Source organism: Indicator indicator, chromosome 9 (genome assembly GCF_027791375.1).
Source record: "Indicator indicator isolate 239-I01 chromosome 9, UM_Iind_1.1, whole genome shotgun sequence".
Classification (NCBI taxonomy): Eukaryota; Metazoa; Chordata; class Aves; order Piciformes; family Indicatoridae; genus Indicator; species Indicator indicator.
This window is the reverse complement of record NC_072018.1, coordinates 29,666,662-29,690,254: the sequence shown is the minus strand read 5'-3', so window position 1 is coordinate 29,690,254 and position 23,593 is coordinate 29,666,662. Positions and strand designations below refer to the sequence as shown.

General features: G+C 52.2%; 1 protein-coding gene across 1 annotated transcript; it reads right to left on the bottom strand.

The window, feature by feature from the left end:
* Positions 1-3,946: 3,946 nt before the first annotated feature.
* Positions 3,947-13,175, bottom strand: DNAJC27 (DnaJ heat shock protein family (Hsp40) member C27). The gene is made up of 7 exons (XM_054383661.1): positions 13,089-13,175; positions 11,100-11,182; positions 10,100-10,169; positions 8,619-8,783; positions 7,898-8,020; positions 6,788-6,948; positions 3,947-4,079 (listed from the first exon to the last, which is right to left on the bottom strand). The coding sequence occupies exons 1-7, from the start codon at positions 13,173-13,175 to the stop codon at positions 3,947-3,949; spliced, it is 822 nt and encodes a 273-aa protein (XP_054239636.1).
* Positions 13,176-23,593: the final 10,418 nt, after the last annotated feature.

Genomic DNA, 23,593 nt, shown 5'->3' with positions numbered 1-23,593 from the left:
TCCCAGCTAGCAGAACCCACAGAGCCCACGGCCCCCTAGGAGGACCTCCATGTCTTGGATGATAATTTTAAACCAAAAAAAGGGAAATTGAGGATGGATGTAACGAACGTTTTACATTGAGAGTGGTGAGACCTGGCCCAGGTTGCCCAGAAAGGTGGTAGATGCCTGATCCCTGGAACCATTGCAGGTCAGGTTGGACTGGGCTTTGAGCAACCTGCTCTAGTTGAAGATTTCCTACTGACTGCAAGGAGAGTTGCACTAGATGACCTTTAAAGGTCCCTTCCCACCCAAACCAGTCCTGAACCAACTGCCTGTGACCTCACTGGATACCAGGGACCCTAAAGGGAGGAGCAGGAGACCATCTGTATACACACCCCACACAATCATAATCTGCCAGCCCTTCCTTCATCCAACTCTGTTCACCCTGTGGCCTTTGCTTACACTGCCTAAATCAGGCCCCAAAATAACCAACACCCTACTGAAACCTCTTCAGATAGGTCCTCCTCCTCTTCCTTGTCTTCCAGCCACCTTCTGCATCCCTCTTGCACATCTGGATTTGGAAAACTGGTTGCAGTTGAGAGCTGATGGAGATCATGCCTCAAGGAGCCCTCCCTGATAGCTGGGAGAATCACACTTGGCCCGACGAAGCCAGTGCACTGCTGGAGACACCACACTCCAGAATGTCTTCAGCCCAGGAGCTGCGAAGAGAGACCATCTTGGCTGCTTTACTCAGGGAAGTAGCTATGCAGTAATTAATATCAAAATGAGAGTGCCAAAGACACAACTCCCTGGAGGCTTTAGCTGTGCTCAGGGTTATTCTTGACCTGCTGCAGTTGAAGCGAGCACAAGTGAGCAGGGTGCAGGCAGGGGCTTGGGCTGCCCCTCCTTATCCATGCCTTGGCCAACAGACATGAGTCCTGGTCACCCACAGCATGGGTCCGAGCCTGGCAGGGGCAGCTTGGGTCAACCCAAGTGACAGGACAAGAGAAAAGAGCCTCAAGTTGTGCTAAGGGAGGTTTAGATTGGACATGAGGAACAATTTCTTCCCTGAAAGGGTTGTCATGCCCTGGAACAAGGCTGCCCAGGGAAGTGGTGGAGTCACCATGCCTGGAGAGACTGCAAAGCCATATAGATGTGGTGCAGAGGGATATGGTTGAGTGGTGAGCTGGCAGTGCTGGGTCTTGAGGATCTTAAAGGTCTTTTGCAACCTAAACGATTCTATGATTCTATGGACAGGGCACACTGGATGGGCCCTTGCTGGTAAGGTTAGCTGGTCTGAAGGCCAGCAAACCTGGCCTGAGACCAGCAAGAGGAGCTAGCACTGGTTTGTGAAGTAGGGGAGGGTTTGGTTCATTCCCTGGGCATGTTATGGGTTGTACAAGCCTGGAGCAGACAGCAGCTGTCAGGCACAGGGCCAGACCAGAAATCTTCCTGTCCTCCCCACCTACCAGCTCCACTGAATGCTGGCAGGCAGGGCAGTGCCTCAGGGTACATCAAGGGAGGCTCTCCCTTCCCATAGACCTTCAGATGTGGCACCTGTCTGTGTTTCTGGTTGCTGAAGGGCATGTCCCTTTGTTTGGAATGTGCCGTCAGCAGCAGGACTCTTCACACAAGGCAAGAGGGTATGGGGCTCACCTGCCAGAGACAAAGCCTGGGTAGTGGCAGCCTTGCTGGAGGGATCTGGAGCTTGGGGGCCTGGTGGCAATGGCATGGAGGAAGCACACGACCAGGGCTGTTGGTGTGGAGGTGTGTGGTGTAAGGCTGGAGCTACCTCTCTGTGTCCCCTGATCACATCACATCTCCACTGTTCCCTTGACCCCTTACCCTGCGCTCATTCCTGAGGAGCTGATTCACTACCTCCATCATCACACTGGAGGGCAGCTCTTCACCACCAGCCTCAGCCAGACCCAGCCTGGGAGGAGAGAAATGAGTCAAAGGGCAATTAAACATTAACAGCAGGCGGTCGTCGTGGGAGGACAGCTCACAGGGCCTCCTTTGTTCCAAAGGGGGGGGGTTTAATTACAAAAAGAACACAACTTAGAAGGTCACCAGCATCCTTAGACGTGACATGCATGGGTAATCATCTCCAAACATCTGGGCAGCTCTGTAAACAGACAGGGAGAAATCCCCAAGACCAGGCCAGAGTCAACCCGAGCAGCAAACAGGAGGGACGCAACAGACCTGAAGAGCCCCTGAGCAGCAGGAACCAGGGAAGCCTTTCAACAGCTCCAGGCACTGAGATCTGGCCCTCAAAGTGAAGTGCACCATTCAGCAACGTTTCAGGATTATTTACCCTCCTTGATGGAAAAAAAAAACAAAAAAAACCCACCAAACATACAGAGAAAGATGTTTGAAGCCAGAAGTGGTTTCCTCCACCAGACAAGTAGGGAAAGTCCCAGTGAACTCCATAGTGTTATAGAGCATGTGGAACAAGACCCCCTCAGTGCAACTTGCCACAGCTTCAGTGCAACTTGCCACAGCTTCAGTGCCTGATCTCCCCCAGCCCAGCTTCTTATACACCCAGGAGAGGAAAAATTGGAGCTGTTTTAAACATTAAAGTCTTGTAGCAGCATCTCCCCTTGGTTATTTCTGCACTGGAGGAGCACAAAAACCTGCTTCTGAGCAGAGCAGCTTTTGTCTTCTTTCTAGCAACCCAGAACCAGAAACCATAGTAAAATGATACTGGCCTTAAAGTCCCTTCATGCTTGCTGCCAAAAATGAGGGCAGAGGGGGATCTACTGTTGACTTATGATGTATTTTGAAAGATAAACAAAGCAAAGTGGAAAAAATAAATAAAAATCATATTGCACTGACCGTAGGAGAATAGTTTGGGACAGGATACCCGTGGGGTAGGGTAAGTACACACATTCACACTTTCATTTCATAGTCTTGATCTTCCCTGCCAAGGTCACACAGCAGCAAGGAACGAAAACTGAGTCCTGACCAAACCACGGAACCCAAGGAACCTCCTGTTTGCTCTCCTCTTAGGAGCAGCCATCATGACTCTGCTCTCCTTCATGAACATGATGGCCAGATCTGAAGCCTCTGCAAGGGTTGGGGTGACCAGAAATGCTCCCCTCTAAATCAACAAAAGTATTCAAAAACAAGAGCAGCTAGGACTAGAAGGGAGCAATCCATGACACAACCAGCAACAGCAGTGGCATGTTGCTGCAGTGAGAGGAGATGGTTTGAAGAGAATGTGCCCCCTCTGCCATCCAAGAGCATGGTGGGGCCAGGTGAGCAGGGTGATAGCAGGCATCCACACAACGCTGTGGTACAAGTGAAGCTCAGGAGATGAGGCTGGCCATGGGGAGGAAGAGCAGAGCTGACAGCCAGTCAAGAATTGCCTCCTCCTTGGGTAAGCACCTTCCTCCTGCCTGCAGATAGCCAGGGCCACCCACACCCAAGGAGAGTGGAGCAGTGGCACCTACCCAAAGCTCAGCTGTGCAGCATGAGGAGAGGGATAGGAGGGAGTGAACACCTGGCTTGAAGAACTGCAGCTTTAGGAGGTGGTGGTAGGAGACTGTGATGAGAACAAGGGTGCTGGAAGAGAGCCCTAATCCTGTCAAAGAGCCTGATCCTGGTACCACAACAGCTTGGGGACAAAGAGAAGGACACTCTTGGAGCAGTTTCTCCCTGCAGTGGTAATTCCAGTTACCACTGGAGCAAGTTCCTCCCTGGTAATTCCCAGGAGGTGTAACACAGCCAGGACAGGTGAGGACCTCGCTGCTTTCAGAACTTACACCAACCACTGACCCAGGACCAAGGATGTAGGGAAGGTCCTAGGGTTCCCCTCTCCTCCTCAGCACTCTTGCCCTCTTTTCAGCACATCCCAAATGCATGAGGTCAGACGTAGTTCTGCTCCTGTGGTGTCTGTGCCTGTGTGAGGAGGAGAGGGAGCAAGCTGGGAAGAGGGGAAGGCTTCCAGCTCCGAGTGGCTCTGTTCCTACTTGATGTTCTTGAGAAGTGCAGTCCGGGCGTTCACGACAGCTTTGAAGGCGTCCTCGCTGCCGGGAGCCACGCACTTATCCGGGTGGAGCAGCACCGCCAGCTTCCGATAGGCTTTGTTCACTTCGTCCCTAGGAGACAGCAAGAGAGGGAGGGGACTCAGGTGACACATGGCCCGGCTCAGCCCTGTGGCACAGCACAGCAGGACCAAGAGCTCCCCCTGTGGTCCACAGCCCTACGCAGACACTTCTGAACTCTTCCCTCACCAGTGCTAACGATCCTCCAGGCTTTGGAGGTGATGCTGTGAAAGAGCTGAGGAGTAGCACACAGGAGAAACTTCTTTGTTGTAAGGATGCCAGAACCCTGGACCAGGCTGCACAGAGAGGCTGTGGCATCTTCTTCTCTGGAGAGATTCCAAACCTACCTGGATGTGATCCTGGGGAACCTGCCCTGGGTGAGCCTACTTTAGCAGAGGGTTTGGACTAGATGATCTCTAGAAGTCCCTTCCAACTCCTGCTATGCTGGGAGGTGCAGCATGAACTGAGGAGGGGGAGAGCATCTCTCCTGGGGCAGACAGACCCTCCCCACCACAGTACTGTGCTGACATTTCATAGAACCTTAGAATCAAAGAAGAGTTTTGGCTGGAAAAGACATTTAGGATTGTAAAGTCCAGCCATTAACCCAGCACTGCCAGGTCACCACTAAACCATGTCCCTCAGCACCACATCTACCCAGCCTTGCGATCCCTCAAGGGATGGTGATTTCATCACTGCCCTGGGTAGCCTGTCACAGGGCTTGACAACCTTTTCAGTGAAGAAATGGTTCCCCATGTGCAACTTAAACCTCCCCTGGTGCAACTTGAGGCCATTTCCTGGTGTCCTGTTGTTTCTTTCTTGGGAGAAGAGACCAACCTCCACCTGGCTCCAACCTCTTTTCAGGGCACTGTAGAGAGCCAGAAGGTCTCCCCTGGGCTTTATTTTCTCCAGACTAAACAATCCCAGTTCTCTCAGCCACTCCTCACAAGACTTGTGCTCTAGACCCTTTACCAGCTTTGTTGCTCTTCTTTGCACATGCTCTAGCACCTCAATGTCCTTCTTGGAGTGAGGGGCCCCAAACTGAACCTAGTATCAAAGTGCAGCCTCACCAGTGCCTAGTACATGGGGACAATCCCTGCCCTAGTCCTGCTGGCCACACTATTGCTGATCCATGCCAGGATGCTATTGGACTTCTTGGCCACTTGGGCACACTGCTGGCTCATCTTCAGTTTGTTCCCATCGTGTTATCCACGTGCCTGTGCAATGTGCTGTGGTGTGCTGAGCCTGTGGCACCAGGGAGCCAGCGTGGGGGCACACACACCCTGACTCAGCTTTGCATCAAGCCACCCACACACCCCAGGAGAAGGCACTGCACACTGCTGCAGCCCTTTAAGCCTTGGGTGTCTGGTCCAGGAGAGACATCATGGCTCCTGCTGCAGGCCATGGAGAGAGGGTGGCACTTTCTGAGGGTTCATGTTGATGATCACAGCACGAACTGCTCTGCAGAGCTGTTGATCACAGGATCACAGGATGTTAGGGGTTGGAAGGGACCTCTGGAGATCATCAAGTCCAACCCCCTGCCAGAGCAGGACCACAGAATCCAGCACAGGTCACACAGGAACACATCCAGATGGGGCTTGAAAGTCTCCAGAGAAGGAGACCCCACAACCTCTCTGGGGAACCTGTTCCAGAGCTCTGTGACCCTCACAGTGAAGAAGTTCCTCTTCATGTTGAGGTGGAACCTCCTGTGCTGTAGTTTATATCCATTACCCCTTGTCCTATCACAGGGTGCAACTGTCCCCTCCCTCTTGACACCCAGTCCTCAGATATTTATAAATATTTATTAAATCTCCTCTCAGTCTTCTCCAGACTAAAAAGCCCCAGGTCTCTCAGCCTCTCCTCATAGGGCAGTGCTCCAGATCTCTCCCCCATGGATGAGAGGGGGCTGGAGGAGGGGTTAAGCTCAACACCTACACTTCAGAGAGCCAACAGGAGGATGTATGAGTCCTAAATGACATATGTTATCCAAAAATCCACTCTCCAGCCCCTCCATGAGAGCACAGAAGGGTGGTCCTTGTGTTTTGGAGAGAAGAAAGCAAGGCATAGCTCTATGAGCTTGTTTTAGCTGCCCATGTCACAGCAGAGCTGGGTGATTCAATAACTAACCTCTTAGATGGGCAGTGAGCAATTCTACCTGGCTAGAGGTCCTCTGATGAAGACAAGAGAAAGCTTGTCTTGTAGGAGCACTGGTTCCAGCTGGAAGAGCTGTAATATCAATCCCTTTTTGGCAACACAGGCAGCAGCCATACAGCAGCCTAAAAGCTTCTCCAGGTGTGAAGAGCAAGGAAAAGAAAAGTGGAGCTGCTTTAAACACACCCGGCAAGTGAGTGACTAGAAATGGATCGGCCTGGAGGCAGGATGCAAGGCTGGGCAAGGCTGAAGGTCTCATGAAGTTCTAGAGGGCTAAAACCCCTCCCCTCTGTTGTGAAGACAGGCTGAGAGAGTTGGGGTCATTCATCCTGGAGAAGTAAGAACAAGAATAACGTCCAGGACAGGGGGTGATGATTTTAAACTTAAAGAGGGGAGATTTAGCCTAGATAGAAGGAATACATTTTTTGTATGCTGAGAGTGGTGAGATTCTGGCCCAGGCTGCCCAGAGAGGTGCTCCCTCCATGGAACTATTCCAGGTCAGGTTGGATAGGGCTCTGAGCACATTGCTCTATTTGAAGATGTCCCTGCTGACTGCAGCAAGATGACCTTTAAAGATTCCTTCCCACCCAAGGAAGCACTGACATTTCCCTCACCTCGTGGCTCCGGGTTTGACCCCCAGCATGTCCCAGCTGTCCTTGCTGTTGCGGATCCTGCGGATGGCATCTGCCTGCTCTTTGGTGAAGCCAACGCCCATGCTGGAGGGAGGGCGCTTCCCACCGTTGTCACACAGGTCAATGATGGCAGAGTAGAAAGTCTGTGGACACAGGGAGGAGTTAGCAGGAAGGAATGGTCCCCAAAGGCAGTGGCAGTGCAGAGGACACCACACTGCCCTCACTGGCTGCGTGCTCATCCTCCAAGCTCAGGGAAGCATTTGGACAGCTGCTTGAATGTTCACCTCCCTCTGCCAGGACTGGGCGGGGGCTGAGATACCCCAGTCTGGGGAGACCCAGGCCCTGCAAGGACCATGGGATAGACTGAAGAGGAAGTTAGGCCCCATATTTATCTCAAACCTACTTCAGCTAAGTGCTACACCTCCATAGATCACAGAATCATAGAATGGTTTGGGTTGGCAGGGACCTCTGAAGGTCATGTAGTCCAACCTCCTCTGCAGTCAGCAGGAGCATCTTCAACTAGATCAGGTTGTCCAGAGCCTTGTTGAGCCTTACCTTGAATATCTCCAGGGATGGGGCCCCAACCACCTCCCTGAGCAACCTGGTCCAGTGTTCCACCATCCTCGTGGTAAAAAACTTGTTCCTAACATCCAATCTAAATCTCCTCTTTTCTAGTTTGAAGCCATTGCCCCTTGTCCTGTCACTGCAGGCCTTTGCAAACAGTCTCTCTCCATCCTTCTTGTAAGCCCCCTCAGGTACTGGAAGGCTGCTATTACGTCTCACCAGAGCCTACTCTTTTCCAGGTTGAACAACCCCAGCTCCCTGAGCCTGTCTTTGTAGTAGAGGTGCTCCAGTGCCCTGACAGGGGCCTCTTTGTTTTACATTCCCAGTGCTCATCAGCTCTGAGCAACACAATGGGCCAGCTTAGGACTGGGAGGACCAATAGAGACTCTGAGCCAAACACCTACAGCTTTCTCAGGGCAAGGTCTCACTGGGTATAGGACCAACAGGTTTTTTGGGATGCAGGCAGTTCAGGGGATGCCCTAGCATCAAATCCTGTTTGTGCCTGACCCCCCTCATGGCACAGCTCACCTGGAACATCTCGTTGATCCCTTCTCCTGTCTGTGCTGACGTCTCGAAGTACAGGAAGCCGCGGCTCTCCGCCCAGAGCCGGCCCTCGCTCTCGTCCACGCTGCGGTGCTTGCTGCAGTCAATCTGGACAGGCAGAAATGGCAGAGCTCAGAGCCCAGCCAGGGCACAGATCTGCATCTTAGAAAGCCTTCCCTACAACCTAATAGCAATTCACAGAAGAGTTTGGCTTGGAAAAGACCTTTAAGATTATCAAGTCTGATTAATAACCCAGCGCTGCCAAGTCACTGCTAAACCACGACCCTCAGCACCACATCTACACAGCTTTTAAATCCCTCCAGGGATGGGGACTCCATCACTGCCCTGGGCAGCCTGTTCCAACCTAAACCTCTCCTGATACAAGTTGAGACCATTTCCTCTTGTCCTGATGCTTGCTCCTTGGGAGACCAATCCCCACCTTGTTCTAGCCTCCTTTCAGGAAGTTGTAGAGAGTGTGCAGGTCTCCCCTGAGCCTCCTTTTCTCCAGGCTAAACAACCCCAGGTCCCTCAGCTGCTCCTCACAAGTCTTCTGCTCTAGACCCTTCACCAGCTTTCTTGCTCTACTTCAGACATGTTCCAGCACCACAGTTTCCCTTGCTGCAGCTAAAGCTCAACAGCTGAGGCACACAATGCTGGGAACACAACGGGCCCTGAGGGCTGGAGATGAGATTCCTTCACAGCTCACCTTGTTTGCACAGACAACAAAGACAATGTTCTCCATGTTCCCGTGTGGGCCCAGCTCCTGCTTCATCTCAGCCAGCCATGCATCCAGTGCGTCAAAAGACTCCTTTTGTCCAACATCATAGACCAGGATGACCCCCTGTGTGTCCTTGTAAAATTCATTCCTCACCTGTGGGGACAAAGGCAGGGCACTGCCATCAGTGACAGCCAGGCCCAGAGCACATATCCTGGGAGGTCTGGGGGAAATCACCATTTAGCTGGCACCTATTAGCTTTTGTGATTTTGTCTTGTCACTGAGCACCACTGAAGAGAGTCTGGCCATATGACCTGGACACCCACTCTTTAGATCCCCTCTCAGTCTGCTCTTCTTCAGGCTAAACAGCCCCAGGTCTCTGAGCCTTTCCTCATCAGAAAGATGCTCCAGTCCCTTCAGCACCTGCATAGCCTCCTCTGGGCTTTCCAGCAGTTCTTTGCCTCTCTTGAACTGGTGTTTCTGAGTTGTTTGTGGCTTTACAGGTTCCAGTTCTAATAACTTTGCTTTTCTCCTGATCAGCCAGAGAGACCCGGATGAAACCCCTGCTGCTGTCTGTACCAGTGCTGGCTGCTTCTGTGTCAGTCGATGCAGCGAGCCATGTGCTGTGTGTGTCTATGTAGGTGTGCCTAGAATCACAGAATCATTTTGGTTGCAAAAGACCTTTAAGATCATTGAGTCTAACCATTAACCCAACACTGCCAGGTCACCACTAAACCACGTCCCTCAGCACCACATCTCCACAGCTTTTAAATTCCTCCAGGGATGGGGACTCCACCACTGCTCTGGGCAGCCTGTTCTAGGCTTTGATAAACCTTCTGAGGAAGAAACTTCCTCAGATCTAGTCTAAACCTCCCCTGGTGCAACTTGAAACATTTTGCACTATTGCTTGTTCCTTGGGAGAAGCGAATGAGCTCCACCTCTCTCCAACCTCCTTTCAGGGAGTTAAACAGAGCAAGAAGATCTCCCCTCAGCCTCTCTTTCTCCAGGCTAAAAACCCCAGTTTCCTCAATTGCTCCTCCCAAGACTTGTGCTCTAGACCCTTCACCAGCTTCACTGCTCTTCTTTCCATATGCTCCAGACCCTCAATGTCCTTCGTGAAGTGAGGGGCCCAAAGCTGAACTCAGTATTCAAAGTGTAGCCTACTAAAAATATATACTCAGCCTTGCTAAAGGTTGCACCTTGGCTGGAGCTTTGGCAGCCTCACCTCCATCACGCTCCTGGATTTGGCAGCCCTTAGCAGCAGGGAGTCACTACTGATAGAGATGCAGTGGGGGTTCCCAGTGCTGGTCTGCATTAGTTGTCCATGATAGGGAAGGAGGGGATGGATGGCAGCAGAGGAGACTCTTAAGAAATGTATTTTCAACTTTTCCACCCTAAACTCTATTTCATGCAGTGCTGATGGGAGCCAAATGCTTTTGAGAAGGGCTGGCTGTGGTGTGGGTCTGCCTTACCTCGTAGAAGTATGGGTGCCCTGCCATGTCAAAAATGTTCACCTTGATCTCTCGGTCTCTGACCTGCACTCTGAAAGAGAAGATGGAAATGCTTGAAGGTGACAATCCTTTTAGCTTCTAGTGACAGGACAGGGGGTGATAGTTTTAAACTAAAAGAGGAGAGATTTAGACTAGATACGAGGAACACTTTTTTACAATGAGGGTGGTGAGACCTTGCCACAGGTTTCCCAGAGAGGTGGTAGGAGCTCCATCCCTGGAACCATTGCAAGTCAGGGGTTCTGAACAACCTGATCTAGTTGAAGATGCCCCTGACTGCATGGGCTTTGGACTAGATAACCATTAAAGGTCCCTTCCAGCATGAAGCATTCTATGATTCTGATTCTGTGCTTGAGAAGGCTCTTCCTCAGCCCTCACACTGGCTGTGTACCTGCAGGAAAACCCCTGCCTTCTCCAGAGCCTGATCAGGGACAAAAAAATCAGATGGAAGTTCTGAGTGTCAGGGTTTAATGGCCAGAAAAGTGCCCCTGGAGCCAGTAAGACAAGAAGGACAGATATCATCAGCTCTGGATGTAACATGATAGGCTAATTATCATAGAAATGTTTCATTTGGAAAAGACCTTTAAGATCATCAAGTCCAACCATTAACTTAGCACTGACAGGTCACTGCTAAACCATGTCCCTCAGCACCACATCCACACAGCTCTTCAACCTCTCCAGGGACAGGGACTCATCCATTAATTATGCAGATTAACTTATTAAAGCACACATTATGCCATGGAAACTGAGCAGCCTTAGCAGAGCCATGCACACTTGGCTCAGTGTGGTCATTCAGGAGCAGTGGGACAGCCCCACTGCACCTCTTCCCTCCTCCCCTGTAGAAATCAGTGGCCAGCATGGCAGACACTTTTCCAAGGTCCTGGCAGATCCATGCCTGATGTCTGCAGCCATGTCACCCATCCCACCCTCCTGGTACTTGCAGCTCCTCAATCAAGGTACTTACTTTGTGACACCGTAGTCGATGCCAATGGTAGCCAGGTACTTGGGCACAAACCTCTTCTCACAGTAACGCTTTATAATGCAGCTCTGGCAGAAAGGAGAAGGGAATCTCAGCAGGGTGGCACCATACAGCATCATATTCTCATTAACAAGGAGCTCAATAATAAACCTTCAACCAGCTACACGGCTACAGAGACACCAACTCTGCCCCGAGTCCCTAAATTAAGTCACATCCCGGCCCCTTAGAGTCAGTTATTCCTCATCTGTTCGGAGACAGGACTGCCAAGAAACTTTTATTCCCCTACACAAAATACCCAGCCTGAAGGAGCTGCATGCTCAGAGATTTGTGGGCAGTCTGCTCCCCAAAAGCCATGAAAAACATTTTGGCAGCCTGAGAAGCACATTAAGGGTCACACCAGGTCCTTCCTGACCCATTTCTGCCTCTGACTGGCAGAGAAATCTGTTTGCGGAGAGTAGAGGAGTTTGCTATCAGCTGTTGAGAGAGAAAGGCCATAAAGAAAAATATCACCTGCCACCTCTTTGCCCAGTCACTCTATTCTGCAAGATCCTGCTGGATTTTCTTGCCATCAGTGAGACATTTGTCTGCCCCAAGGGAGTCCTTGTGCTGTCAGCAGTTTAACAGGACTACATTTATTCAGAAAAAAAAAATTGGCTTGTAGCCCAGATGTCAACCATATCCTGGGCTGCATCCCCAGTAGTGTGAGCAGCAGGTCAAGGGAGGTGATTCTGCCCATCTACTCCACACTGATGAGATCCCACCTGCAGTGAACCTGCTCTGGAGTCCTCAGCACTGGAGAGACATGGACCTGTTGGAGCAGGTCCAGAGCAGGCCACAAACATGATGCGACAGCTGGAACCCCTTTGCCGTTGAGAGAGAAACTCCTTTGCAGGCTGAGAGAGCTGGGGTTGTTCAGCCTGGAGAATTCTCTGGGGAGACCTTCTTGCAGCCTTTTGGTGCTTAAAAAGGGTCTAGAATAAAGCTGAAGAGCAACTTTTTACAAGAGATGATGTCTTTAAACTGAAAGATTAAATGTAAGGAAGAGATTCTCCACTGTGAGGTCAGAGTGATGCTCCCCAAGGTTGCCCAGAAAAGTAGATGCCCCGTCCCTGGCAGCATTCCAGGTCAGGTTGGACAACGGCTCTGAGTAACCTGCCCTAGTTGAAGATGTCCTTGCTGACTGCAGGGGGTTTGGAGCAGGTGACCTTTAAAGGTCCTTTCCTAACCAAACCATTTTATGATTCTATTAAAAGAAAGGCAGTACTTCAGAACAGAACATGCCTGGGAAAAGGAATAACACCTCAGAGAAAAGCTGGGTCACTCGCCACAGCAGGAAGATGGAAGGCTCCTGAGGAATCCCTGACAGAAGAAAAACCGAGGACGGGCAGAATTCCCCCAGCAACCTCGCGTGTCCTGGAGGAAGGCACACTAACGGCTGGAGCCACACTGTCTGCTTCAGGCGCTGCACTACAGCACCCTGGAGCACGGTCCTGCAAGCTTCCATGAGGGGACACCGGAACCTGGGGTTTCCGAGTAGCGGATAACGAAGGAACCCGCCCCACAGAGAGGCACATTCTGGGGCCCGCAGGGCAGGTTCCAAGCGGAATCGCAAGCCGGGCGCTGCACACAGCCCACTCGTGCCGGGGCGCAAAGGTGAGAAGACGCACAGGAACAGCCCCCCACACGCAACTGAAACCACGACACCCACGGCCGGCGAGACGCCGCCACAAAGCGCCACCTCCTCCCATGCCACGCAGCCAATGAAACTCGGCGGCGAAGCGCGGCCCCGCCACCAACACTGTCACTTTCGCCCCAGCCTCCCGCCTCGCACCGCACTGCGCGGCCTGCCCCTGATTGGCTCCCGCCGGCACAACCACCCCGTCCGCGGCCTCACTAGCAACGCGGTCAGACCCGACTCCCTATTGGCTAACTTGCTTGCCCGCCACCACCCGCCCGCCAATCGTAGAGCCTCACCTTGCCCACCTCCGCGTTGCCCATGGAGATGACTTTAATCCGCAGCGATTTGCGCGTTTCCTTCCGCTTCGGCGGATTCGTCTCCATTGTGGGCCGGGGCAGCAGGCGCCAAACCGGGACGGCAGGCACCGGGGGCTGGGGCGGCGGGGGCCGGGGAGGGCCCGGTTGAGGCGACGGAAGGAAGGAAGAAAGGCGAGAGGGAGAAAAGAAAGGAGAGGAGCGCGGAAGCGAGGCGGGCCTGGGGCCACCTTACCGCCCTGCGTCTCCGCTTGCGCGAGACTTCCGCTACGCCCGCCTCGCCCGCATGTTCTCGCGAGATTTGGCAAGAGCATTGGCGGGCGCCGGTCTGGGGGGAACAACGACGCGGGGCGGTCGTGAGGGGACAGGGATGGGCCCGGCTACTGCGGTGCTGCCCTGCCTGCTTACCTTGCCCCGCCTGCACGTCCTGTACGCCCTAAGTGTTTGGGTTAAGATGCCGCAGCGAGGGGACGGACCTAGAGCCCAGTCGCGCTCACCTCTGGCGCAACCGTGCCCTGCATTCCTGCTTTCAGTAGAATGTACCTTGCCTTGTCCGAGAATCTCCAGGAGGAAGCGGAGACTGTATCGTCCTGCTCCGTCCTGTGTGCTCCCAGACCGTCCTGCTTTCCGTGTGAGGAGTTTGTGTGGCCCTGGAGAGCTGCGCTGTGGCTGAGCTCCAGGACTCGGCTTGTGGCCTTAGAGAGCTCCAGGTAGAGCAAAGCGATTGGGAGTTACATCTCCTGTCCCACGTAACAGTGCTTCATGCTTTTAGGGAGATGTTTTGCTTCTTCTTGGTTCAGCTAGGTCCCTATAGGAGTGAGAATGGGCTGGGAATGTTGAATCCAATCACAGACTTACAGAATGGTTTGGCTGGGAAGGGAGCTTTAAAGATCATCTAATCCCACTCCTCTGCAGTGAGCAGGAACATCTTTAACTGGACCAGGTTGCTTAGAGCCCTGTCCAACCTGATCTGGAATAATTCCAGAGATGGGGCTTTTATCACATCTCTGGCCAACGTGGGCCAGTGGATCAACACCCTCAGCATAAACAATTTACTCCTATCTAGTTGAAATATCATAGAAACAGAAAATCACAGACTTGATTAGGTTAGAAGAGATCTTTAAAGGTCATCTAGTCAAATTCCCACTGCAGTGAGCATGGACATCTGCAACTAGAGCAGAGCTTCATCCAACCTGACCTGGAAGGATTCCAGGGATCCAGAATCTACCACCTCTCTGGGCGACCTGAGACAGGGTCTCACCACCCTCAGTGTAAAAATTGTCTTCCTTACAGTTATTCTAAATTTTCCCTCTTTAAGTTTAAAAACATCACCCCTTATCCTGTCATAACAGGCCCAGCTAAAAAGTCTAGTCTGTCCCCAGTTTTCATCTTGGCCCCCTTTAAGTACTGAAAGGCCACAATGAGGTCTCCCCAGATACAGCTCACATCCTTTCTGTGTAGGTTTGGATGCAAAGATGCGTTTAGTATTGGTTTAAAATTCCTCAGGAGTTGTTGAATGAATACCTCCTTACTTTGATGATGTACAGTTATTTTTAGTCATCTGTATAATAGCTTCCAAATGTCATGAAGAGAGGGAGGATAGTTGGGAATTGAGGTGCTGGAGAATGTCCAAAGAAGAGTAATGAGGCTGGTGAAGGATCCTGTGAGCTCAAGTCTTCTGTGAGGAGCAGCTGAAGGAATTGGGGTTGTTTAGCCTGGACAAAAGGAGGCTCAGGGTAGACCTTGCTCTCTACAACTCCCTGAGAGGAGGTTGGAATGAGGTAGGAGTCAGTCTTTTACAGATAACAAGTGATAGGACAAGAGGAAGTGGCCTCAAGGTGTGCCTCAAGAGGTTTAGGTTGGACACCAGGAGCAATTTCTTCCCTAAAAGGGCTGTCAAGGCCTGGAACAAGCTGATCAGGGCAGTGGTGGAGTCTCCATCCCCTGAAGGATTGAAAAGCTGTGTAGATGTGGTGCTGAGGGACATGGTTTAGTGGTGACCTGGCAGTGTTGGGTTCATGGTTGGACTTGATGATCTTGTATGTCTATTCCAACCAAAATGATTCTCTGATTCTATGGTTAGGAGCTATTTGGGTCAGCATGGAATCAGTTCTGGGGTGGGGGGGGGAATGAGCCTTTTCTGAGGGTAGACTACTCGTGAAACCTATTTTTGAGTGGAGGACGTTGGTGGATGCTGAGACAGGTGGCCTTAGGTGATGCCAAAGCTTGCAGTAGTCCCACTGCACCCTGGGACGGGGCCCACAGAGTCTGACTAGGTGAGCTCTTCCCTGTGAGATACTGAGATCCCACCACCACATCATGCTGAGAGCATGTTACTGGCTGTTGAGAGGCCCAGTTTGGAAGTAGGGGTGACAGGAGTCACTGGTGTATGCTGTGGACTAGGGACAATGGCTGTCAAGTCCTCAACATCTCTTCTGGCTCCCTTCTGGCTGGCAATGAGAAGTAGCTTTTTGACAGATTTGATAGGGGCTGGTTGGGATCTTTTGCCTCATTATCTGGTCTCATAAATCTTGGCCAGAAGAGTTCTGCCACTATCCATCTCTGTGTGCTTTATGGCTCCAGCTCTGTTCTTCGTCTTCGCGTCACCTTATCTTCAGCTTTGTTCTCCTATGTTATCTTCAGTTTGTTCTTCATCTTCCTGCTGTCTGTTTGATGACACCAGGCACATATCTCTGTGCCGATTTAAGCTGATGCCTTTAACCCTTTGTCTGCGGGTCCTGTGCATCCGTGTGGAGACTTTTCTGGTCACATGGCTGATACTATTTCTTACAAATCTTTCTGACAACTATTTTGGTGAATTCAGATGCTGGCGGGGATGTCTCTGGGGATCTGCTTTGGCCTGGGGCACTGCCTCCCTTTCTGTTTTGCTACCAAATATAAAGCCCTCTGTGGGGTTTTCTCTGGGTTGAGAGGAACAGAACCTCTCTGCTTGGATAAGAGGATGAGGAGCATAGCTCAGCACTGTGCCAACATCTCCACTGAGTTTTGGTGCTCTAAAGTCGTTTAGGTGCTGGAATGTGTCCAAAGATGTGCTACAAAGCTGGTGAAGGGTCTAGAGCGCAACTCTTGTGGGGAGCAGCTGAGGGAACTGGGGTTGTTTAGCCTGGGAAAAAAGGATCCTGGGAGACCTGGCTCTGTACAGCTCCCTGAAAGGAGATTTGAGCAAGGAGCGGGGTTGGTCTGTTCTCCCGAGGAACAAGCAACAGGACAAGAGGAAATGTCCTTGAGTTGTGCGAGGTTTGGGTTGGACGTGAGGAACAGTTTCTTCACTGACAGGGTTTTCAAGCCTGTCAAGTGGTGGACTCTCTATCTCTGGAGGTACTGAAAAGCCACCTAGATGCGGTGTTGAGGGACATGATTTAGTGATGTCCTAGCAGTGCTGGGTTGATTTTGGACTTGATGGTCTTAAAGGTCTTTTCCAACCAAAATTATTCTGTGCCCAGGACTTAGGGCAGCCCTACTGATTTACAGGTTCGGGGTATGGTAAGAGACACCAGAGCAGCAGCTCTAGGGATAACCAATTTATCTCTAACCAGTGGTGCAGTAATAAACACAGATCAGTGGTGCAATTATCCAGGTCATCATGACAGCAAATCCAGTAATTCACTCAGATGGGGATAGATTTGGTATCCTGGTGTGCAGAGACTTACAGGACATCAATCAGGCAGGGAGCAGGGCATGGCATCTTCTCCTGACGAGCGACCTAGACCAGCCCACCAGGTTTGGGGAATCTCAGGTTCCCTCATGGGATTGGCTTTTCTAATAGTTGTGTTGCAGAATCACAGAATGTTAGAGGTTGGAAGGGACCTCCAGAGATCATTGAGTCCAGCCTCCCTGCCAAAAGATCACCTAGGGTAATCTGCACAGGAATGCAATCCAGAAGCAACATTTGGTTTTGTTAACCCATCATCACATGCTGCCTCTGCTCCTTTTCTGTGCCACTTTCATCCTTAGCATGCACAGAGGCTTGGGAATGATGTGTGAGGCAATGCTACCTTGCATTTCACCCCTTGTTTGGTAGGGTGGTCATCTCCTTGTACTGGTGTAAGGGGAGGGTTGATGGCAACACTTCCCAGCTCCATCTCTGGTGCAGTCAGGCACAGAGGGGAGTTTGCTCATGGAGTGATGAAGGCACGGCTGTGTTGAGTTAATATGATGGTGCACTGAGAGACCATCAGCAGGCCAAAAAAACAAGTACTGGGATGTAAAGAAGGGATTCAAACAAGGAAGAAATGGCTCAAAATAAGGATAACAACTGTGGGATGAAGAAAGGTACTGGTCAGGTTGGAGAGGACTCCGAGCAACCTGCTTTAGTTGATGTCCCTGCTGACTGCAGCAGGCTTGGACTTGATGAACTTTAAGGGTCCCTTCCCACCCAAACCGTATTTTGGTTCTATGATATCTACATAATGGTGGGAGACCACCCTAAAGGGATTCTCACCAGCTATGTCTGGGTATGTTTTGAGCATGTTGCAGGACTTGTGTGGCCTGGGCAGGGCAGGTATTTGTATTTGTTTTACTTGCTTTCTCCTCTGCTTCAACAGTTCATGCAAGGCTGCATCTGCAAAAAGTCTTCCATTATCAGAATTACAGAATCATTTAGACTTGACCTTTAAGATCATTGAGTCCAACCATTAACCCAGCATTGCGAGGTCACCACCAAACCATGTGGCTCACTGTGGTGGTTTGAAACTGTCTTTTTAATTTTTCCTTGCAAAGTTCAGAACAGAGAAAGTGAAAGAATGTAAATAAGTCACTATTGGGTGTAAGAAAGCAAAATAACGATTGTTCTAAACACTTCCATTGGATAGATAGAAATGTTTAAGAACTATTACCCAAAACAAAGTAGGCACTCTGCACATTCTGCGTTTGGCAGTGGGGGCAGTTGCTGGGCTGTCTGGCTGCTGTTTCTTCTTCTCTTCTGGCTGAAGATAACACGTACTGACCTTGGCAGCTAAGTTAACAACTTTCTGATTAACAAACTCTGCTTCTCTGTCCAGGGGGGTCTGGGGAGAAGCTCCTGGGAGTGAGAGAGACCCCTTTGGGAGGGTCCCCTTGGGGGGAAGCAAAGGGAGATCGGTTGTGCTTTTTCTGTTGATTGTATATATTTGTGAATGTTGTGAATTTTGTATATTTGTATATATTCATTGCATTTCATCTGCTTGTAAATACAGCCTTCATTTGCTTCCAGACTGAGCTAGCCTGGTTACTTGTTGGTGGGGGGGGAATTTCAGCTCACACCAACACACTCACTGCATGTGAGAACCATCAGAGCTGGGGAAGAGCCCATCCCCAGGCAGTGTGCGAACAACGTGGTCAGTGCTGGTGCCAGCATGGACAGGGGTGCATGAGAGCTGGTGCATGGCCAAGTGTTGGTGTGTGGGAGCAGCTGTCAGGAGCTGGCCCATGGGCCTGTGTCCTGGGTCTGTCCTGAGTGTGTGGCCAGGGAAGGGATGCACAGCTCGGTGCAGACGGCCCTGCTGTGCTTGCTGCAGCAGCTCCGTGGCCATGGAAACAGCTGCCAGGGGATGTGAGGAAGGAGGAAGCAGACGGACAAGGGATGGATGTGCCCAACGAAGGAGGTGCCCAGGATGAACAGCTGCTTGCTGTCCTCCTGACATGACTCTTGCAGTTCCAGCTGCCTCTGGGTCACTGCCTTTCCCCCCCAAATCCCTCTGAGTTTATCCCAGAGAAGGATCCCAGAGTGCAGTGATGCATCCTGTGCCCCTGATGCCCACTCTGCCTGAGGTGCTGAGCTCTGTCCAGCCTTTCTGAGCCCTAGACAGGTATCCAGCCACATGTCCTGAGAGCATTCCAGTCCCCCGGTGAGTTGTCATCCTCCCCTTTACTGCCAGAAGGATGAGGGGTCTGGGTCATGATGGAGACATGAGTTTGGATCCTTCTGGGCAAAGCTGGAGTGTGTTGGGGGGTTTTGTGGTGAGGATAGGTAGGAACTGTGTGACACCAATGGTGGCAGGCAGGATTAAACACATGCCAGAGCTGGCCTGGAACCCTACCCTAAAGTCCATGGATCCATTCTGGCCCTGGCCAGACGTTCATGTCCATTCTTCCTCTTTGAGGGCAGAGATTCTGCTATGCTTTTCCATTGACACCAGCTTTTGGAGCTCAAACCATCCCTGTTTAGTTTGGGTGTGGGCTGAGGGGGGGCTTCAAGGCATGTCATCAAGTCTCCAAATTGGCTGTAAGGGACTTGTTTCCTTGGCCACCCTGCAGAACCATCCCAATGACCGCCGTGTCCCCCGAGCAGGGGGTGGGGGTTGCCACATCTGCTTCAGGCTCATCCCTCGTCATGAGATTTTACACTGAGGCTTTTACTTCACCATAAAAAGGACTTTTTGACTGCTTCTGGGGCTGGAGCTGGTTACAGAAGCTCAGAAGCCCTGTCCTTTGGCTTGAGACTGCTGCCATGTCCCCCACAACAGCCCGGGAACATGACTCTTGGTGCAGCTGCTTCCACCCAGGGAATCAGCAACACAGATGAACTCCCAAAATGTTTTAATTAAAGCATCGTTTCCCCACGAGGAGAATCGTGAGGCACAGCTATTGCCTAATTAGATAATCCTACCCGGGGGCTTTGCAGTGTGGGAGGAGATGCACCTAAAAAGCTCAGGGAGAGCAGGGAGATCAGGGGAAGCACCTCCTTGGTCCCCTCATCCTCCCTGGCCAAAGTGTCTTGTCACTTCAAGCCTTGTCCTTGTCCCCAGCAGCATTTTTGCTTTGCTGGGTCACTTGTGCCCGTGACAGGGCTTGGCACAGGGAGGGCTTTGGCTTTGCTGATGTGTTGACCTTGCCATGTGTAGGACATGGAGTGATTGTGGGAGGTGTCTAGGGCCCCAGGCATCAAAGTACCCTATGTGGGCCTGGCCAGCTGGGAAAAGAGGCAGAAGGGGTTCAAACAGTGGGAAAAAGGTAGATGCAAAGAAGAGGTGGTGCTGTGTTGTGCCATGCCCTTGTGATGTTGTGCTGTCGGGCATTGCTGTGTAGTATTGTGATGACCTAATGACTTAGATGAGGGCATCAAGGGCGGAAGACACCAAACTGAAAGTCTGGAGGGTAAGGGGGCTCTAACAGAGTGATCTGACCAGGCTGAGTCAATGGGCCAAGGCCCATGGGGTGCGGTTCAACAAGGCCAAGTACCAGGTCCTGCCCTTGGGTCATAACAACCCTATGAATGCAGCAGGCTTGGGGAAGAGTGGCTGGAAACTGCCTGGAAAAAAGGACTTGAGGGGTGTTGGTGAACAGCCTGCTGAAGGTGAGCCAGCATGTGCCCAGCTGGCCAAGAACAACAGCATCCTGGCTTGGATCAGCAATAGTGTGGCCAGCAGGACCAGGGCAAGGATTGTCCCCCTGTACTGGTAAGGCCATGCTTTGATGGTAGGTTTCAGTTGGAGCCCCTCACTCCCAAAAGGACATTGAGGTGCTGGAGCATGTCCAGAGAAGGGCAACAAAGCTGTTGAAGGGTCTAGAGCACAAGTCTTGTAAGGAGAGGCAAAGGGAACTGGGGTTGTTTAGCCTGGAGAAAAGGAGGGTCGGGGAGACCTTCTTACTCTCTGCAATTCCCTGAAAGGAGGCTGGAGTGAGGTGAGGGTTGGTCTCTTCTCTCAAGGAACAATCAATAGAATAAGGGGGAAAAGCCTCACGTTGCATCAGGGGAGGTTTAGGCTGGACATAAGGAACAATTTCTTCATGGAAAGGGTTGTTAAGGCTTGGAACAGGCTGCCCAGGGCAGTGAAGTCCCTGTCCCTGGAGGGGTTTAACAGCTGTGTAGCTGTAGTGCTAAGGAACATGGCTTAGCAGCAGACTTGGTAGTGTTAGGTTAATGGTTGGAGTCAGTCATCTTAAAGGTCTTTTTCAGCCTAAACCATTCTATGACACCTTCTCATGTCCTGGCCCTGCCTGGCATACTGGGTGCTTCTATACCCTTTCATTCCACCCTGCTCTGCACATCCTTGACTGGAGCCCCCCAGCCTGGGGTCTGCAGCAGAGGCCAAGGTGGGAACACTGCAGTCTCTGTACTCTGGCTTGAGGCTCTGTCTCTGTCCTCCCTGCCTGGGATGTTGTGAAAGCCAGGATTCCACATTCCTGGTTGTGGTGCTGAGGTGGAGTCTTGGGAGGTGACAGCTTTACAGCTGGATGAAGTGTGGGGGACGATCAGTGCTCACCTGCAGGATGGTGACACATCCAGGACTTGTTGGGAGCATTAGTGTAATGTGCCAGTGATGCCGGAACCTGGATGGGCTGACATCTTGCCTCAGTTTCTCCTTTGCCACATCACTTAGCCCTAACACCAAGTAAATGTGCCTCAGGGAGGTATCTTCTGTATTCCTCATCCCCTCCAAGTGCTCTCAGCCCTTTCCCTGGCATCCCTGTCTCTCCAGGGCATTCTGAGCCTCCCCATATCTCATTCTCCAGGAGTTTCTAGAAGCAGTGGAGCCGACCTGGATCTGTCTGCATTTCCTGTGCTGTCTCCTTGCATCTCTTACTGCTGTCAGCAACACACCTCCGTATTTAGGGAGCCTGCTGCAGCTCCCACCTGTCCAGGCTGGCAGCAACTGGAGCAGGGCAAGTCTTCATGGTTACCATTCAGATGGCTGCAGATGCCAAGGCACAGTGCTCTGTGGGGCTGGCAGTGGGGTAGGGGAAAGCAGCTGGGTGTAACTCAGTGAAGCGTGTTCATGTGAACTTCTTGAGGTTTAACAAGGCCGAGTGCAAGGTTCTGTGCCTAGGTTGGGGTAACTCTAATCCATTCTAGGGGATGAACGGATGGAGGGCTGCGCTGCGGAGAAAGGCTTGGAGGTGCTGGTGAATGAAAAGCTGGACAGGGGCTGGCAGTGTGCACTCACAGCACAGAAGCCAACTGCATCCTGGGTTGCATCCAAAGCAGTGTGGGCAGCAGGTTGAGGGAGGGTGTTCTGCCCCTGTGCTCTGCTCTGATCAGACCCTACATGCAGTGCTGTGTGCAGCTCTGCGGTCCTCATCGCAGCAGAGACATCGACCTGTTGGAGCAGATAAAGCAGAGGCTGTAACCATGTGAGGGCTGAAGTCCCTCTGCTATGAGGACAGGCTGAGAGAGTTGGGGTTGTTCAGCCTGGAGAAGGCTCCAGGGATCTTCTTGTGGCCTTTCAGTACTTAAAGTGGCCTGTAAGAAGGCTGGGGTCAGACTTTTTAGCAGGGCCTGTTGTGACAGGACAAGGGGTGATGGTTTTAGACTAAAAGAGGGAACTAGACAGGAGGAAGAAATTGTGCTGAGGAGTGAGACGCTGGGCTCAGTTGCCCAGAGAGGTGGTAGATGCCCCATCCCTGGAACCATTCCAGGTCAGTTTGGACTGGGCTTTGAGCAGTCTGCTGTAGTTGAAGATGTCCCTGCTGACTGCAGAGAGTTGGACTAGATGGCCTTTATAGGTCCCTTCCTGCCCAAACTGTTCTGTGGGTCTGTGATTCTCTGATTTTGGGTCCCCATCTGACCCATGGAGGAAAGATGATCGGGAGCTCGCTGGTCTGTTACGAGGTGGGGACCGAGCAGATACCAGCTCACTGGGAGACCCCAAACGCTCAGGGTAGACCCCTTACGTCCCCTCCGTGGCTTTGCCCCTGCCAGGTTTGTGCTGCCGGGTGTGAGGCAAAGCCCGGGCGGGGTGCCCCGGGGGTTGGTGCAGCACGGGGCGGAATGCTCGGCTTGGGAAGGCAGGGGTGGCGCACCGGGAAGGATGCCGAGGTGGGGCAGGGGATCCGGTGCCGTTGGGTCCCCACCGTGCCTTGCGGTGTCGAGCCGAGCCGTGCCACCGGCGGGCGCTGCGGCCGTGCCGGCGGGAGGAGCCGCCGCTGCGGTGCCGCCCCCAGTGCCGCCCCCGGCCGGCGCCGCTCGGTGGGGCAGAGCCGGGCCGGGCACCGCCGCCTGCAGCCGCACCAAGCCGGGCCGGGCCGACGGCAACGGCCATGTACGGTGAGTGCCCGCGGGGGAAGGGGACTGACGGGGCTGGGCTGGTAACGTGTCCGGTAGCGGGTCCAGCAACGGGGCCAGTTGGGGCCGTGCGTGTCCCCCCTCTTCCTGGGGACTTGGGTTTGTCCCCGCCCCGGGGCAGGGCTGGGCATCCCCCGGGGCCCAGTTTGGGGTTCATCCCTTCCAGGGCCGAGACCTCGTTCTTTAGAGGTTTGTACACCCCCCCATTTACTGTGGGGTGACCTCTCTTTGAGGTGGGGAACCTCGGTCCTTCGTAGAGCTGTGCATCCCCCATTTGCCAGGGTGTGACCCCTCTTTGAGGTGGGGGGTCATCTTTATCTTATATAGAGCTGTGTGTCCCCCATTTCGTATGGGCTATACCCTCTTTGGGGTGGGGGAGGACCTAGATCCCATATAAAGCTGTGCACCCCCGATTCACTAGGGGTTCACCCCTCTTTAGGGTTTTGGGAACCTTAATCTTTTACAGAGAAGTACACCCCCTAAA